The sequence below is a fragment of the Ursus maritimus genome, unplaced genomic scaffold (assembly GCF_017311325.1).
Source record: "Ursus maritimus isolate PB19 unplaced genomic scaffold, ASM1731132v1 scaffold_3, whole genome shotgun sequence".
NCBI lineage: Eukaryota > Metazoa > Chordata > Mammalia > Carnivora > Ursidae > Ursus > Ursus maritimus.
The window spans coordinates 13,686,350-13,703,149 of NW_024425563.1; the positions used below are offsets into that span (position 1 = coordinate 13,686,350).

Sequence of the window (16,800 nt, forward strand, 5' to 3'; positions counted from 1 at the left end):
CATCCAGTATTTGCCTTTTTTCTCTGGCTTATTTCACTTGCTAGCCAGTATCTTTTAGTTCACCTCTCCTTAAGGAAGCCAGAGCTAAGTAATCCTATTAAAATGGGCTCCGGAAAGTTTTATGACAGTGAGGTTACAGGCAGACCTCGGTCTGTTGCACTTTGCAGATACTGTGTATTTTGTTTTTGTTTTCTTACAAATTGAAGGTTGTGGCAACGCTGCATCAAGCAAGTTTATCAGCACTGTTTTTCCACCGGCACTTGCTGACTTTGTGTGTCTGTGCCCCATTTTGGTAATGTCTCGCAATATTTTTCATTATTACTACATTTGTTACGGTCATCTGTGACTGGTGATGATGACTCACTGAAAGCTCAGATGATGGTTAGCATTTTTTAGCGGTTAACTACTTTTTAATTAAGGTATACATTTTTTTAAAAAGATTTTTATTTATTTATTCGACAGAGAGAGCCAGAGAGGACAAGCAGAGGGAGAGGGAGAAGGAGAAGGAGACTCCCTGCTGAGCAGAAAGACCGATGCAGGACTCGATCCCAGGACCCTGGGACCTGAGCCAAAGGCAGACACTTAACTGACTGAACCACCCAGGCGCCCCAGAACATTATTTTTTTAGACATAATGCTATCACATACTTGCATGCAGTATAGTATAAACATAATTTTTATATGCACTGGAAAACCAAAAATTCCCTTGACTGCCTTTATTGAGATATTTGTTTGATTGTGGTGGTCTGGCACAGAACTTCAAAGTATACCTGTATAGGTGCCTGACATCAGTGGGAATCCAGTAAGGGAGCGTTCGTCTATCAAGAACTCAGCTTCCTTGCAGCTATGCCTAACAGCGCACAGCTGAGAACCGGGGCAGACATTCAGAAGGTTGCCTGACAAAGGAAATGCTGGTTACAGGGCCTGTGCCCTGAGGAGGATGCAGTACATTCATGGGAGAAACCACGGGCCCTCACTTTTCTTTTATTCTTACATTACATGTATTTCTAACAAGCTTCTGAAGTTTCGAATCCCGTGGCATTTGGAAACAGCATACTAGAATGACAGCAGAGAGGGTCCGCCCTTGGCAGGCTCACCAGCAACAAGAAACTGCAGGGAGGAAGAGAATGTTGACTCTTGCTCACCATCCCTGTCCGCAGCATGGTGGGGCCGATGTTCCAGATGGTAGTCTCGGGTAATCCCCCCGTTCATCCATGCATGAGCTCGGCTCTGCGCAGAGTACTGGGGACAGTGATCACTGCAGCTCAGGGCTTGCCGAGAAAAGCTGTACCGTGATCATGATTCTTTCAGGGACACTCCCAATGTTGTTGGTTTTTAAGTTTTGAATTCTGGGTAAGGGGTAACTGTACACGAGTTTCATGTTTACACAACAGAGCCTGGGAGCTGACTGCTGCCACGTGAATACCAGAGGAGTTACCCTGTTTCCCTCGATTGCATCTAGGTGTTCTGCTTCGCTGGCTGAATGTGTGGAAGAGAACAAAGAGAATGCTAGTTTAGAATATAAAAGCTTCTTCAATAAGAGAAATTCGTGAGCATCCATGAGAAAAGAGGCTTTCTTTGATTTAGAAGGGTTTGGGGAAGGAGTGGAAGTGAATGATTTGGTCAAGACCTTATGAGAATATATTGCATGTGAAGGCACACTAGCAAAAATTAGTTGAGGCATTAAATTCATCCTACTAGCTGTGTCTCTCAAAGCCTCACCCAGGCCCCATGTGCCTGCTGTAATCTGTGTTAGGATGTGTTACACGCTGTACCTAATATGTGCATGATGCCTTTTCTGACCAACATGCCTTTGGGATGGAGTGTCCACATTTCTCTCCAGCTCCTCCTTGGAGGCTGCCCACCCTGGGAGCCTGACCTGGCCCAGTCCTGAGCTTTCCCTGAATCTGCCTCTTCTCCCCTTCTCTCCCCTCCGCTGCAGCACGCTGTCCAAGTGCTGCCACGCCATGGTGGCCGTCATCTACCCCTTCACCTGGCAGCACACCTACATCCCCGTGCTGCCGCCCGCCATGATCGACATCGTGTGCTCACCAACCCCCTTCCTCATCGGGCTGCTCACCAGCTCCCTGCCACTGCTCAGGGAGTTGCCACTGGAAGAGGTGAGCGTGGGGACGTCCCTGTTCCCTCCCTGTGGGGGCCAGAGGGCAGAGGGGAGGTGCTGGCTAAGGCACTGCAAGCACACAACATCAGGGGGAAGGGGAGCCCCGCAGTTTTGTCTGTTAGATACACCCCCCCAAGCCTCAGTAGACCCTCGGTGACTGCAAATTCAGTTTTCTCTAAATGAACCCGCTGGCCTGAGGGTGGCAATCTACAACTTAGCCAGATGTTAAAACACTTGGTCCATAAGTAGCCATCTACCCTATCCTTCCCTCCCTCTCCCCAACACCGAGGAAGAAAGCACACAAGAGCTAACAAGAGCTGGAATTTATATTTGGACTAATAACAAAGCTGACAAAGATGGTGCTGCTGCAAACAGGTCCTTTTTCACATTAGTTAAAAAGACAACCACCAAAATGTTTTGAATGATCCACTTCTGGGTTTTCAGGTGTGCCCCCAAGTAGGGAAAGTCTCCCTGGCATTTCGGTGGGTCTTTAGCCCCAGTCCCTTCCTCTAATTAATCTCCGCTCCCAGCAGTTGGAGAGGAAACCTCAGGGGCCTACATGATACCACTCACTTCTGAGCCCTCAGGGGAACGCCTGTCCCTGAAATTCATCCCAAGCCCCCGGATGTGGCTCCTCTGACTGCCCAGCTAGGCCTGAAGTCCCATCAGGTATTCACCAGCACACACGGGTCTTTGAGCATAGGTTTCCGAACCCCAAGGAGTTTGGGTATGCTGTGATCCCTGAAATGGCCAGTTCACCCCCAGACGTGTTTGAGAAGGAGGGAGAGAACTCCTCAGCTCCTGGCAGGGTCTCTGGAATGTATTAGAGCCTGTGTTTCCAGCTGTTGGTGAAAACATGATGGCCATGCAGGCCCATGCTCTTCCTGCAAGCAGAGGCCCAGCATTCTCCTCACCGTGTGCCCTAGGCAACTCACTTGCCTCACCGTACATCTGGCCCTGGGTCTCAGCCCCACTCTGAGGAGGGAAGGGAAAGGGGCTTATCCTAAAAACTTTGACTAATGAAAGCCCAGCACCTGCAACTTGATTCATTCTCCAGTTGGATCCACTCCTCTGGATTTCTCTCCTCCTCTATTAAGAGAAATGACAAGGCCAAGTGGATAGCGGGGAGGAGAGAGAGCCCTGGGAGTGGGGAGTGCAGAGTTGAATGGAATGGAAACAAGGGGAGTCCTCCACCATCTTTCACCCACCTCAGTAACCCACGCTCTGAAAATCTGTCCCAGAGGCTGTGCCTCAGACAGTCTCGGAACAGGGCAGCAAGTCCAGTCCGTGGCATACACATGTCCCAGCCTGCGGTTGTGGTGTTGAAAGCATGCAATTCTGGAAAGCCCTTCCCCACCCCCGACCTCCCCTCTTCATCATTTGTGGCTACAGTGGCAACGTCAGGAAACCACAAATGGGCCACTCCACCCCCCACCCCAGCTGCCTGTCTGGATGCCAAGAAGGAGCAAGGCTAAGAGTCTTTATCACTATATCCTGGAAGCCCTGATGACAGTAATCGTCCTTTTCCTCATGTTGCAGGTCCTTGTGGTCGACCTCGTCAACAATCGGTTCCTCAGACAGGTGAGTAAAAGGGCCAGCTTCCAACCTGCTGCTCTGTTTTCACCTCTCTGTTGTTGGGGAAATGGCTTTCCAGGTCTGGAAAGGCTCTTTGGTGGGCCTGGGATTGCAAAACAGGCAGGCGGGCTTGGGTGATCCCTGGCCAGGGCTGGACTGGAAGGAGGGCAGAAGGCAGGGGCCAAAGAGCAAGGGTTTGGCAAAGCATTGAGTTCCATGTGTTTTATCACAAAATGGTTTTCTAACAATTAGAAGCTTTGTATTGGTTATAACTGTAGATACTTGTCTTTTTCAAAATGTTTTAAAAAAATAACTGTTGGGGGCGCCTGGGTGGCTCAGTCGTTGAGTGTCTGCCTTTGGCTCAGGGTGTGATCTTGGCGTTCCGGGATCGAGCCCCACATCAGGCTCCTCCGCTGGGAGCCTGCTTCTTCCTCTCCCACTCCCCCTGCTTGTGTTCCCTCTCTCGCTGGCTGTCTCTCTGTCAAATAAATAAAATCTTTTAAAAAAATAAATAAATAACTGTTAACAAAGTTCATGATACAACATCAAGTGGAAAAAATCAGGACACAAGATTATATACGTTGTTGTCCTGATCTTTTTTTTTTTTATTATTAAAAGGAGAGAAAAAGAGAAAGAAACACAGTTGGCCCTTAAACAACACAGGGGTTAGAGGTGCACAGTTAAAAATCTGTGTATAATAACTTTTGACTCACCAACAACTTAATTACCAATAGCCTACTGTTGGTCAAAAGCTTTACTGATGACAGTCAATTAACACATATTTTGTGTGTTATATGTATTATATGCCGGATTCTTACTATAAGTTAAGCTAGGAAAAAGAAAATATTATTACAAAAATCATAAGAGAAATACACTTACAGGACTGTACTGGACTTACTGAAAAAAATCTGCCTATAACTGGCCCTGTGCAGTTCAAATCTGTATTGTTTAAGGGTCTGTGTGTGTGTGTGTCTGTGTCTGTGTCTGTGCGTGTGTGTGTGTCTGTGTCTGTGCCTGCCTCTAAAAAAGATTGAAAGAAAAACTCACCAAAACATGGATGCTGGCTGTCTTGGGGTAGAAGACTAAAAAGGACAGAGAATGAGTGATCTTAAATTGTTTTAATACTTTCATGTGTTTTCTGTACTGATCATAAACTACTCTCATTATCAGAGAAAATAATACACATTTACTTTTTTTTTTTTTAAGATTTTATTTATTATTTGAGAGAGAGAACATGCGAGAGAGAGAGCACGTGCGTGCACGCAAGCAGGGGGAAGGGGTAGAGGGAGAAGCAGACACCCCGCCGAGCAGGACCCTGGGATCATGACCAGAGCCAAAGGCAGACTGAGCCACCCAGGCACCCTACACATTTATTTTCTTGTTATCACTTGCCAAAGAGGGCTAAGTCCTAACAGATCTTGCAAAGAATCATTACAGACAGGTTTTCCAGGCATTCTCCTGGATTGCTTTTAAACTTGGAGTTGACATACTGCTGAAAAGTTCTGTGTTAATGTTTTGTTTTCTTCTGTTTTGAATCATTACGTCTGTCTACTTGCCCCTCCTTTCCTGACCAGAGTCCCCTGAATAGCACTAGCTATCCTACGGGGTGGGGGCAGTGGGGAACATTTATGAGAATCCACTAGGTGCCAGGCATTTTTACAAAGTAATTGTACTGCATTTAATTTTTCCCCCCAGTTTTGTTGAAATATTACTGACATATAAGTTTACGAGGTACAACATGATGTTATATTCTGTGAAATGATTATCACAATAAGATTAGTTGACACTTCTATCCCCTCAGATAATTAATTACGTTTTTTTGTGTGTGTGCTGCTAGCATTTGAGACCTACTCTTTTAACAACTTTTTTTTTTTTTTAAGATTTTATTTATTTATTTGACAGAGAGAGAGACAGCCAGCGACAGAGGGAACACAAGCAGGGGGAGTGGGAGAGGAAGAAGCAGGCTCCCAGCAGAGGAGCCTGATGTAGGGCTCAATCCCAGGACCCTAGGATCATGCCCTGAGCTGAAGGCAGATGCTTAACCGCTGTGCCACCCAGGTGCCCCCAAATATGGCCCTTCTAAACAGAAACAGGGAGGGACACATTTTTAGGCTATCTATATACACATCCAGAAAGTTTCCTAAGTGCTTCTAACACTGTGCCTCCACCCCTCCATCTGTCATCTAATGGGAGATGTCACTCATGGGTGTGTGCCACACATGTGCCCAATGTGGAAGCAGAAAAAAGTTGATAATCACCATGTTAGATTGTGTCTCCTTACAAAAAACTCTGCCTGTGCACCAGTCTAACCATGAGAAAAATATCAAACAAATTCTTATGGAGGGACATTCTACAATTCTGACCGGTATACCTAAGATGGCCAAGATCATGAAAACAAGGACAGCCTGAGAAACTGTCACAGCGAAGAGGGTCCCAAGGAGATATGACAATTAAATATAATATGGTATGCTAGATCGGATCCTGGGTGGAGGGACAAACACATTAGGTTAAAACTAAAGAAATCTGGGGACACCTGGGTGTCTCAGTCGGTTGGGCTTCCAACTCTTGATTTTGGCTCAGGTCATGATCTCAGGATTGTGGGATCGAGCCCCGTATCAGGCTCTGCACTCATCGAGGAGCCTGCTTGGAATTCTCTCTCTCCTTCTCCCTCTGCTCCTCCCCCCCACTGATAGTGCTCTCACTCTCTCTGTCTAATAAATAAATACATAAAATCTTTAAAAAAACCACTAAAGAAATTTGTATAAACCATGGGCTTTGGGTAAAGATAACATATCAATATTAGTTCATTAATTATAACAAATGTATCAGACAAATGTAGGATGTTAATTATAGGTAAGACACCCAGGCGCCCCTCTTTTAACAACTTTCAAGTATACATTAGAGTCTTGTTAACTATAGTCACCATGCTGTGGATCAGATTCACAGAACCTATTTAATCTCATGAACTGAAGTTTGTACCCTTTGACCACACTTACCCATTTCCCCCACCCCCCTAGCTCCTGGCAACCATCATTCTACTATAATTCTGTGAATCCAGCTTTTTTTATATTTCATATGTAAGTGAGAACATACAGTATTTGTCTTTCTCTGACTCATTTCACTAAGCATAATGCCCTCAAGGTCCATCCATGTTTTCACAAAAGGCAGGATTCCCTTCTTTTTTTTAACTAATATTCCATTATATGTGTATATACATTCCATTGTGTGTATGTATACACACACACACACACACGCACACACACAATCTTATTTTCTTTATTCATTCACCCGTAAATGAACACTTAGGTTGTTTACGTGTCTTGGCCTTTGTGAATAGTGCTGTGATGAGCATGGTGGTGCAGGTATCTCTTCAAGATAGTGATTTCAGGGCCGCCTGGGTGGCTCAGTTGGCTGAGTGTCCAAATCTTGATTTCGGCTCAGGTCCTGATCTCAGGGTTGTGAGATCAAGCCCTGAGTTGGGCTCCGAGCTGGGCATGGAGCCTGCTTAAGATTATCTCCCTCTCCCTCTGCCCCTCCCCACTGCTCATGCATGTGCTCTTTCTCTAAAAAAAAAAAAAAAAAAAAAAAAAGACGTTGACTTCATTTCCTTCAGATATATACTCAGAAGTGGGATTACTGAATCATATGGTAGTTCTATTTTTAATTTTTTGAGAAACCTCCATACTGTTTTCCATAGCGGCTGCACTAACCCACGTTCCCACCAGCAGTGCACACGTGTACATCTATTGCTGACATTTCTTTCACTGTGCAGAAGCTTTCTAGTGTGATGTAGTCCTTGTTTAGTGTTGCTCTTGTTGCTTGTAGCTTTTGGTGTCATATCCAAAAAGCATTGCCAAGACCAATGTCAGGGAGCTCTTTCCCTGTTTATTTCTAGTAGTTTTAGTTTCAGGCCTTAATCTTTAAATGTTTAATCCATTTCATGCTGATTCTTGTAAGTGGTGTAAGATAAGGGTCCAATTTCATGCCTTTGCATGAATTTCCTGGCACCATTTATTGAAAAGGCCATCATTTCCCCCATCGAATTCTTAGCTCCCTTGTCAAATATTAGTTGACCACATATGCACGGGTTGGTTTCTGGGTTCTTGATTCTGTTCCATTGGTCTGTGGGTCTGTTTTCATGCCACTACCAGACTGTTTTGATTACTATAGCTTTGTTAATAAAGTTTGAAATCAGGAATTGTGATGCCTCCAGCTTTGTTGTTCTTTCTCAGGATCACTTTGGCTACTCAGTGTCTTTTGTGGTTCCATGTCAATTTTAGGATTGTTTTTTCTATTTCTATAAAAAATGCCATTGCAGTCTTGGTAGGGATTGTACTGAATCTATAGGTGGTTTTGGGTAATATGGACATTTTAACAATATTGATTTTTCCAGTCATCTTTCCATTTATATCTTTTTCACATTCCTTCATTGATGTCTTCTAAAGATTTTTTTTTTTTATTCGACAGAGATAGAGACAGCCAGCGAGAGAGGGAACACAAGCAGGGGGAGTGGGAGAGGAAGAAGCAGGCTCCTAGCGGAGGAGCCTGATGTGGGGCTCGATCCCATAACGCCGGGATCATGCCCTGAGCCGAAGGCAGACGCTTAACCGCTGTGCCACCCAGGCGCCCCTCATTGATGTCTTCTATATCCCATTTAATCTTCACAATGTAGTAGATATTGATCCCCATTTTACAAGTGGGGAAATTGAGGCTCATATCACTTGTAAAAAGTAGAATCAAGAGGGGCGCCTTGCTGTTCAGTTGGAAGAGCATGTGACTCTTCATCTCAGGGTTGGGAGTTTGAGCCCCATGTGGGGTGTAGAGATTACTTAAATAAATAAAACTTTAAAAAAAAAAAGTGGACTCAAGATTCAAACCTCAGATCTCTATCTCTAAATCATGTTTCTTGGGGTGCCTGGGTGGCTCAATCAGTTGAATGTCTACCTCCAGCTCAGGTCATGATCCCAGGGTTCTGGGATCGAGCCCAGTGTTGGGCTCCCTGCTCAATGGGAGCCTGCTTCTCCCTTTCCCTCTGCCACTCTCCCTGGTTGTGCTTGCTCTCTCTGTCAAATAAATAAAATCTTTAAAAAAATGAAAAAATAAATCACGTTTCTTCCACTAACCCGAAAACTGTGCCGGGATTGCCCTGCATTGTATCCAGTGTGACCTGTGGGCCAGGATGTCGCTCTCATCCCCAGAGGCACTGGGGCACTAGCCCACCTGCTTTCTCTGCTTTACAGATGGATGACGAGGATTCCATCCTGCCCAGGAAGCTTCAGGTGGCCCTGGAACACATTCTGGAGCAGAGGAATGACCTGGCTAGTGACCAGGATGAAGGGCCCCCGGACTGCAAGCATGGTAAGAGCTCAGCTGCTTCCGTCTCCCTCTTCCATCATTAGAGTCGGGCAGCTGGTGGGCAGGTGACCAACCCTTCCACATGACATTGAGTTAAGCAGGAAAACTGGCCAGAGGGGCGTGCCAGGAGAAAAACTGGGTGTGTAACCCCTTTATCTGGATCTCATGCTAACCATGAATCGTGAGAAAATTTTTTGGCCTAAAATACCCAATTAAAGGGGAGGAAGAAATGACTTCACCCTGGGTAAACTTTGTCACGGAGAATGATGATTCGCACTAGTCCTTGGGGCTGTCTCAGGCTCTACCTCAGCCCTCCGCCCTCACCAGTGCTGACCCTTCCCCACTTTGCTCAGGCCCTGAGTCCAGCCCCTTGAATGAGGTGGTGTCTGAAGCCTTTGTCCGCTTCTTCGTGGAGATCGTGGGCCACTACTCCTTGTTCCTGACGGCAGGCGAACGCGAGGAGAGGACCCTGCAGCGAGAGGCCTTCCGCAAAGCCGTCTCCTCCAAGAGCCTCCGCCGCTTCCTGGAGGTTTTCATGGAGACCCAGACTTTTCGGGGCTTCATCCAGGAGCGGGAGCTGCGCCGGCAGGATGCCAAAGGTTAGGGGACACCTTCTGTGTTGGGGGCCAAGGCAGCTAGAGACGCCCAAGCCCCCAGAGGCAGAGGAGCAGGGAAGAAGGTCATGGGGCTGGGGCTCAGGTGGGAGCAGCAGCGAGGCCTCCTGTGGAGAACGTTCCGTCTTGCTGCCTCGGAGCTGGTCCCACTGCCCCAGTGTCTGCCTGTCTTCTCTGGCTGTCTCTTTCCCTCCTCACATCCTCTCCCAGAACCACATTCCAGGTTCTGGAGTGAGGTTCTCCTTGTGTTCCATCTTTCCAACTTGATGGAACTCTCGAGAACATGCTTTCCTGTCTCTCATCGGTCCCTCTTCTCCTTTTCCTCAGGCCTTTCCTCCCTTCTGCCCTTCTTTCCTCCCAGTCTCCTCGGGGTGTGGCACTAGCGGGCAGGAGCCAGCTGGGGCGGGACAGGGGGAAAGAGTCTGGCTGTGTCCCCCACTTTGTGTGAGCGCCTCCTCACATTCAGCCTGACCAGCCACCCTGGAGGTAGGAGAGCAGAGACTCCCCAGCTTGGGGAGTTTGTGGGTCATCTCACCATGGAGCCTGCCCGTTCCCCTCCTGTGCTCTCTCTCCTCCCTTTTTTGTCCCCTCTGGCTGGGTTCCATCACACTTCCAGGGCTGGGGGAGGGGGAGCATGTGAGGGAGGATCAAATCACTCCCCTCTCTTTCTTGCATCATCTTAACTCCTTTTGGGAATCGGAAGGCTAGAAATATGTTAGTAAAGACTGTCACTGATGGGAATTAGACCTGGTGGGGGGAGAGATGCTTACCACGGAAGAGAAGCCAGTGCGGTGAACAGGCAGGACAGCCTCTGGCCCAGGCCCATGTCCTCTGGTGCTGTGATGGCCAAGCCTGGGTATAGGAACCAAAGCCCCACATTCCTGGAGCTTTTTGCAAAGTAAAGACAGAGACTGGCCCCACTTCAGGTATTCTGACAAGTGGTATCTGAAGAGACAAAAGGAAATTGATTAGAGTCTGAGTCACACTCCTAACGACAGGATTCCTTGAAATAGAAGCTCTGCTTACCAGAATATCTGCTTACAGATCAGTATTTGATAGAAAAGTCGAGACACAAAAGCTTAGAAGTAGCATGGAAGGCATCCTGTGTCCAGGGAAGATCAGTGAGAAAGGAAGACAATGCCTGAGGCGCACGCCCTGAGGCTAGAGGTGAAGGCAGCCGTGAGGTGCCCTGTCTGGCCTCCCTGAGCCGACAGCTGGCAGATGGATTCCCGGGAAGCTAAACCACATGGCCAGCGCCCCTCTTAGGGGAGACTAGGAAGAAAAGGGAGACTACAGGAGTCCTGAAAACCAGGGCTGTCTGGTTCATCTTTGAAACCGCGTGCCTGGCACAGTATAGACACTTGGAAGGTGTTTGTTGAATAAAAATAGGATTTCATGTGCGAGCGAGCTTTACAGCCTTCCAAAGACAGTTATTGCACAAGGCCGGGCAATTATAAGGGCAATAAAAACCCTTATAAACCTTATGATTCAAAGCATGTTTATAGGAGCAGCTTGTCTCAGAAGCTAGGTTTCTTTTTTATGGCCGTAAGGAAATGGATATGTTTAGGAGAGAGGGAGAGAGAAGGAACTAAAATGGCTGGGATTTCTCTTGCCAACAGGTCTGTTTGAGGTCCGAGCCCAAGAGTACCTGGAAACACTCCCCAGTGGAGAACACAGTGGTGTCAATAAGTTCCTGAAGGGACTCGGTAAGGCCCGGCAGTCTCAGTCCCCATCACCAGCCTCTGGTCCACCGAGTCTCGGCGGGTTCCTTCGATGGTGGCAGGCGCCGAATAACGCCAAACTCACTAGACTGAGGCCTCGTAAGCTCCTGTTCTGACATGGCCGCAGAGGATAGACAAGGGAACCAAAGGACCCCTCCCTGCCTCACCGGCCCCTGGCTGGTCTGCTCTATTTCTTCACGGTTCTCTCCCACACTCTTCAGTCTTTTGGGGAACGGAGCTTAGGAAGCATGAGGGGAACCGAAGAAGGGTGTCTGGCAGTGAGGACCTGGACCAGCCTTCCAATTAGTGGAAATGTAAGAATTATAAGGACGTTGGGGCTCCTGGCTGGCTCGGTCTGTGGAACACGCAACTCTTGATCTCAGGGATTGTGAGTTCAAGCCCCACGTTAGATGTAGAGATTACTTAAAAAATAAGAATTAAAAAACAAAAAACACAAGAATTATAAGGACTTTGGTTTGATCGAGGGGGATGAGGCACACAGGAGGAGCTGCAAGTGGGCCATACTGGTGCCTTCCGCAGGACGGATGGTCTCCTGGGATGGCCCTCCTGCCCGCCCGTGCTGCTCTGGGGCTTTTCTCCTCATGTGGCTCCTCAAGGACACATTACGTTCCGTGCTTCCCGTGTCACCATTTCAGGAGCAAACGCTCCTCGGCAGCTCAGACACTCTTCCTTTCAAAACTCCCCCCGTCTGAGGAAGATCCCTTTGCACCGGGGAGGTCGTGTGAGGAGAGGCCCCAGTGGTGGCGTGGGAGGCCACAGTCATCCCCACCACGTCCGGGAAGAAAAGGGCAGGATTTCACTTTTGTCTGCCCGGTGACATGTTCTCATTTTCTTTTTTTTTAGGCAATAAAATGAAGTTTCTCCACAAGAAATAACCTTCAGTTCAGCCTCCAGGGAAATCTTCTCCTAGGTGCAACCACATTTTTAAAAAACAGTCCTGGTGGCCTTTCTGAAACGCTGGGTCCTGGTTGTCGCAGGTGCGGAATAAAGGCCAGGATGGTTTCCGGCTGCCACAGGGCCTCCCCAGGACCCAGGGCCCAGCAGGTGCTGCTTCTTTGGAACAGCCCTGGAAAGGGGACCTGAGACGAGGCACAGCAGCAACATTCAAATGGACCGTTTGGGTTGTTGGGTTTGGGATTTTTTTATATTTTTACTCTTAGGTATTAAAAGAAAGAAAAGTGTTTGGGTTTTCTTTTTATTATGCCAGGGCTAAGAAAACTCTCTCCTGCCCTCTGCCATAGTGCCCTGGTTCATCCTGCCTGGCAGCGGGCTCTGAAGGAAAGAGGAGGGCAGGAGCTGTGACCAGGGACGGGGAAATAAGACACCGCTCTGGCCAGAGCTGGGGACAGACGCAGGTGTTAGGGGAGGAGGGCTGTGGTGGTCCTACAGCACCCGTGTTCACAGGTGTCTGGTGAGTCCGTTTGGGGAAAGGATTGGCCTGTGTGTGGAATGGGGCTGTATTGGGCCTGAAGGAAGAACAGAACACCCAAGGCATTTGGCTTCCTGGGCTGAGCTGCACTTCCAGGCCGGCCAGTGACGCCACCTGGTGGCCGAGGCCACTTGTCGTATTACCCACTCCTCTCCACCCGAATGGACCTGACACTTCCGGATGGCCTTTTTCTTCTCTTCGAAGCCATAGAACCATCCACTGCCCAAACAGTCCATGACTTTTAGAGGGACACACAAAAAGAGATCTCCTCATAAGATCTGTTAATAAAATATTCTTGGGGTCCTTAAAACACATAAGCCACAGCTTTGACCCTATTCCCATTTATATTGTAGGGAATGTTTCCCATCTCATTGTAGGGACCCAGATCAGCATAAATGGAAGGGCTTGTGGTGTTGACGTTTACAAGAGAGGTCATCAGAACTTCGGGGCCTGCTTCATCAGACTCATGCACCAGCTAGGCAGCTTGCCTTCTCGGGACCGGAAGCAGAGAGGTGGGGGAAAAGGCTGCACCCCAAGTCCTGTCCTGCAAGGGTCACAGCGAGGATGCAGGACTAGAAGGCGGGCAGCACAGGCAAGTTCTCAAGCAGGCCTCAGGGCCACCAGTGTGGCCGACCCACTGCTTGCACATCCCACCAGCGGACCCCCTCTGGATGGCACCAGCAGTCCCAACAAAAACACAGAAGGGATGCGCTCTGACCTTGGCAGCGGCCCAAGGACTTGTGCCACTTGGCAGAGGTTCTCACCTTTAGAGAGTTGGGAGCAAGGGGGTCTTCTAAGGAAAAAAAAAAAAGAACAAGAAGAAAGTGAAGAAATGATTGATCTCTCATTCTACATTAGAGGCTCTTAACTGTGAGTCGTGGATGACCCCCTCCCACCTGGAAGTTATAGCCAAGATTTGGTGTGCCTGTTTGTTCTTTAGGAGAGGGTCCACAGTTTATATCAGAGTCTCAGAGGGGTCCAAGGGCCCCCAAAATGGTTGGAACCAGGCTGTGCATCACAATTAGCCTCAGTAGGTATGTGTGATTGGGGTTGCGGGGGGAGATGGAAGGGGAATCTCTGAGTGTTGGGAGCTCAGGAATTTGTACCTAACCAGTTCCTCAGATTAGTTAATTTTATAAATAACAGTATTCTGCCCAGAGATGATCACTTTTAATATTTTGGAATATACCTTCTTTTCTAACTTATTTCATATTGTTTACTTAACACCTCCAAGTGAATAAATACACTTCTTTGTCAACATTTCTAATGACTGTGTAACACTCTGTTTTACAGATGTATTAGGAGTTAGTTTACCAGTCCTCTAATGCATGCAGGCTATTTCCAGTTTTTAATATCATAAAGAGCATTGAGAAAAGCACCTCTGTATAAGTATCTTAGTACATTGCTTATTTTCATTTTCATTTTAGCTTGAAGTACAATATACATACAGGAAAGTTCTCAGATCATGAGTATACAGCATAACAGACTTTTGCAAATGACCACATCTGTGTAAGCGGCACTCAGGTCAAGAAGAGACCATCGTCAGACCTTGGAGAGCCCTCCTACCCACCTTCCCAGCATTCCTCCCATCTGGCCCTGCTTACCTTTAAACTAAGTCAACTGAAAAGTTGTCAACAATTTGCAAAGTGGTAAATCAGACTGGGGAGGGTCAGAGGCAAGAGAAATAAGCAGAGTTATAATCTGTACTCATAGTTTAGGGCAAATTCTGGATACATAACACAGTTTGGGTTCAGAAACGAAGTGTGGCTATAAGGCCTGGGTGGGCTAGACCAGATCCCTGCCACCCAGCCTCTGTGTCTTGCCACACAGGGAGCATCTGTCCAAGAACCCAGTCCTCTAATGCTAATAAAAAGCATACACTTCCCATGAGGAATGTGTGTGTGTTTAGAAGCAAGCACTCCATATTGGGTTTCAATTTGTGGTGAATCACATGACCTGTTTCCCCCAGGCAGTGCTGGAGACCCCTGCTGCTGCCTCGATCCTGGGCACTTTCCTTCGTAGCCCCCCCATCCATCTCTTTTTCCCCACTTTTCTTATATTGCAGTGAAATTCACAGAACATACAATCAGTCGTCTTAAAGTGAACAATTCAGTGGCATTTAGTACACTCGCAATATTAGCGACAACCAAAAAACATTTTCATCACCCCAAAAGAAAACCCTGTACACATTAAGCAGTTACTCCTAGCCCCTGCTACCCCCAGCCCCTGGCAACCACCACTCTTCTTGCCATCTCTATGGGTTTATCTACTCGGGGTATTTTCTACAAATGGGATCACAGTAGGTCACCTTTTGTGTCTGGTTGCTTTCCCTGAGTATAATGTTTTCAAGATGCATCCGCGCTGTAGCCCCTAACAGTACTTCATTCCTGTTTATGGCTGAGTGATCTGCAGGGTACGGTTAGACCACATGTTGTTTATTCATTCTTCCATCAATGGACACTCGGTTTATTTCCACCTTTTGACCATCGAGAACAGTACTGCTGCAAACTTCCACACGTGCATGTATTTAAGTACCTGTTTTCAGTGTCTTTGAGTAGATGCACCGAGGAGTGGAATTGCTGGGTCATATAGAAACATCAACATTTCAATTTGGGGGGGGTCCATCCAACTGTTTTCCACAGTGGTTGCACCATTTTTCATTCCCACCCACAACGTATGAGGGCACCCCACCTTTCAATGCTCCCTTCCTTTCTTCAGACAAGTTCCAGCTTTCTCAGCTATATCCATCACCTTCCAGCCTCTCAGAGAGGACCCCATGCTTCTCAGGGGTGATTGGCAACTCCTATATCAGTTTGATGGGATACTAGTCTGAAATGCAGATTCCTGGGATCCACCTTAACCTACCTGGGGCTTAAAGCCCTAGAACACTTCACTGGCCAGGAGTTCCCCAAATGTCTTCAGACATTTACGGGACTCTATCTTAGGTGACTCACTTCCTCAGGTGACTGATCTACTTACTCCCTTGTAAGCAAATTCTCCTTTATGTTTCACTGACAGTAATCTTAGGGCCAAGTTTTGGAAATAACACTTTTTTTTTTAAGATTTTATTTATTTATTTGACAGACAGCCAGCGAGAGAGGGAACATAAGCACGGGAAGTGGGAGAGGAAGAAGCAGGCTCCCAGTGGGCAGGGGGCCCCATGTGGGGCTCGATCCCAGGATTCTGAGCCACCCAGGCGCCCCTGGAAATAAGACTTCTGCAGGTATGTCCTGAGTTCAGCATTATCTAAGAGCTCCTAAAATGCTCTGCAGAATAAAAACAGTAATTAAATGGGTATGAGCTTGTACACTCATCTGAAATGTCAAACCTGGTGAATTCGTTTTTTTAAAAAGGTACTCAGGGGCGCCTGGGTGGCACAGCGGTTAAGCGTCTGCCTTCGGCTCAGGGCGTGATCCCGGCGTTATGGGATCGAGCCCCACATCAGGCTCCTCCACTATGAGTCTGCTTCTTCCTCTCCCACTCCCCCTGCTTGTGTTCCCTCTCTCACTGGCTGTCTTTATCTCTGTCAAATAAATAAATAAAATCTTTAAAAAAAAAAAAAAAGGTGCCATTACTCGTTACCTTGCACAGGCTTGAAAGCAAACCCAAGGCAGTACATGCTAGGCCCCAAAAAACGCTGAGGAGAGATTGCTGTGGGGATGAGCTCAGAGGAGGGTGAGGTGGGTGAGAGCTGGGGGGGGGGGGGCTCAGACTTCACCAGGGGTCCATGTGAGCCTAGTTCAGAGCCAGACTTGGGTAGTACAGGAGGGGCTGAAAGAGGCCGAGGAGGAAGGGGAGAGTCTGGCCCGAGCAAAGGTTAGTCAGAAAAGTGGAAGGCAGGTGAGAGGGGTCATTGGACTGCTGGCACCTGTGAAGGCCAATAAAATTCACTCCCTGGCTTGGCCAGTGACCACACCTCGCCCTCACCCAGATCTTGGGTGGGGCGCAGCTGCCAGCCTCTGAC

General features: G+C 47.7%; 1 protein-coding gene across 2 annotated transcripts in view; it reads left to right on the forward strand.

The window, feature by feature from the left end:
• DENND2A (DENN domain containing 2A) overlaps positions 1-12,588 on the forward strand; it is a 71,972-nt gene extending 59,384 nt beyond the window's left edge. For both annotated transcript variants that reach the window (XM_008697346.2, XM_008697347.2), the window contains exons 14-19: positions 1,942-2,119; positions 3,661-3,702; positions 8,937-9,054; positions 9,405-9,650; positions 11,285-11,371; positions 12,251-12,588. In XM_008697346.2, coding sequence (XP_008695568.1) covers positions 1,942-2,119; positions 3,661-3,702; positions 8,937-9,054; positions 9,405-9,650; positions 11,285-11,371; positions 12,251-12,282 — 703 coding nt within the window. In that variant the 3' untranslated portion in view covers positions 12,283-12,588. The remainder of the gene's footprint in view (positions 1-1,941; positions 2,120-3,660; positions 3,703-8,936; positions 9,055-9,404; positions 9,651-11,284; positions 11,372-12,250) is intronic.
• Positions 12,589-16,800: the final 4,212 nt, after the last annotated feature.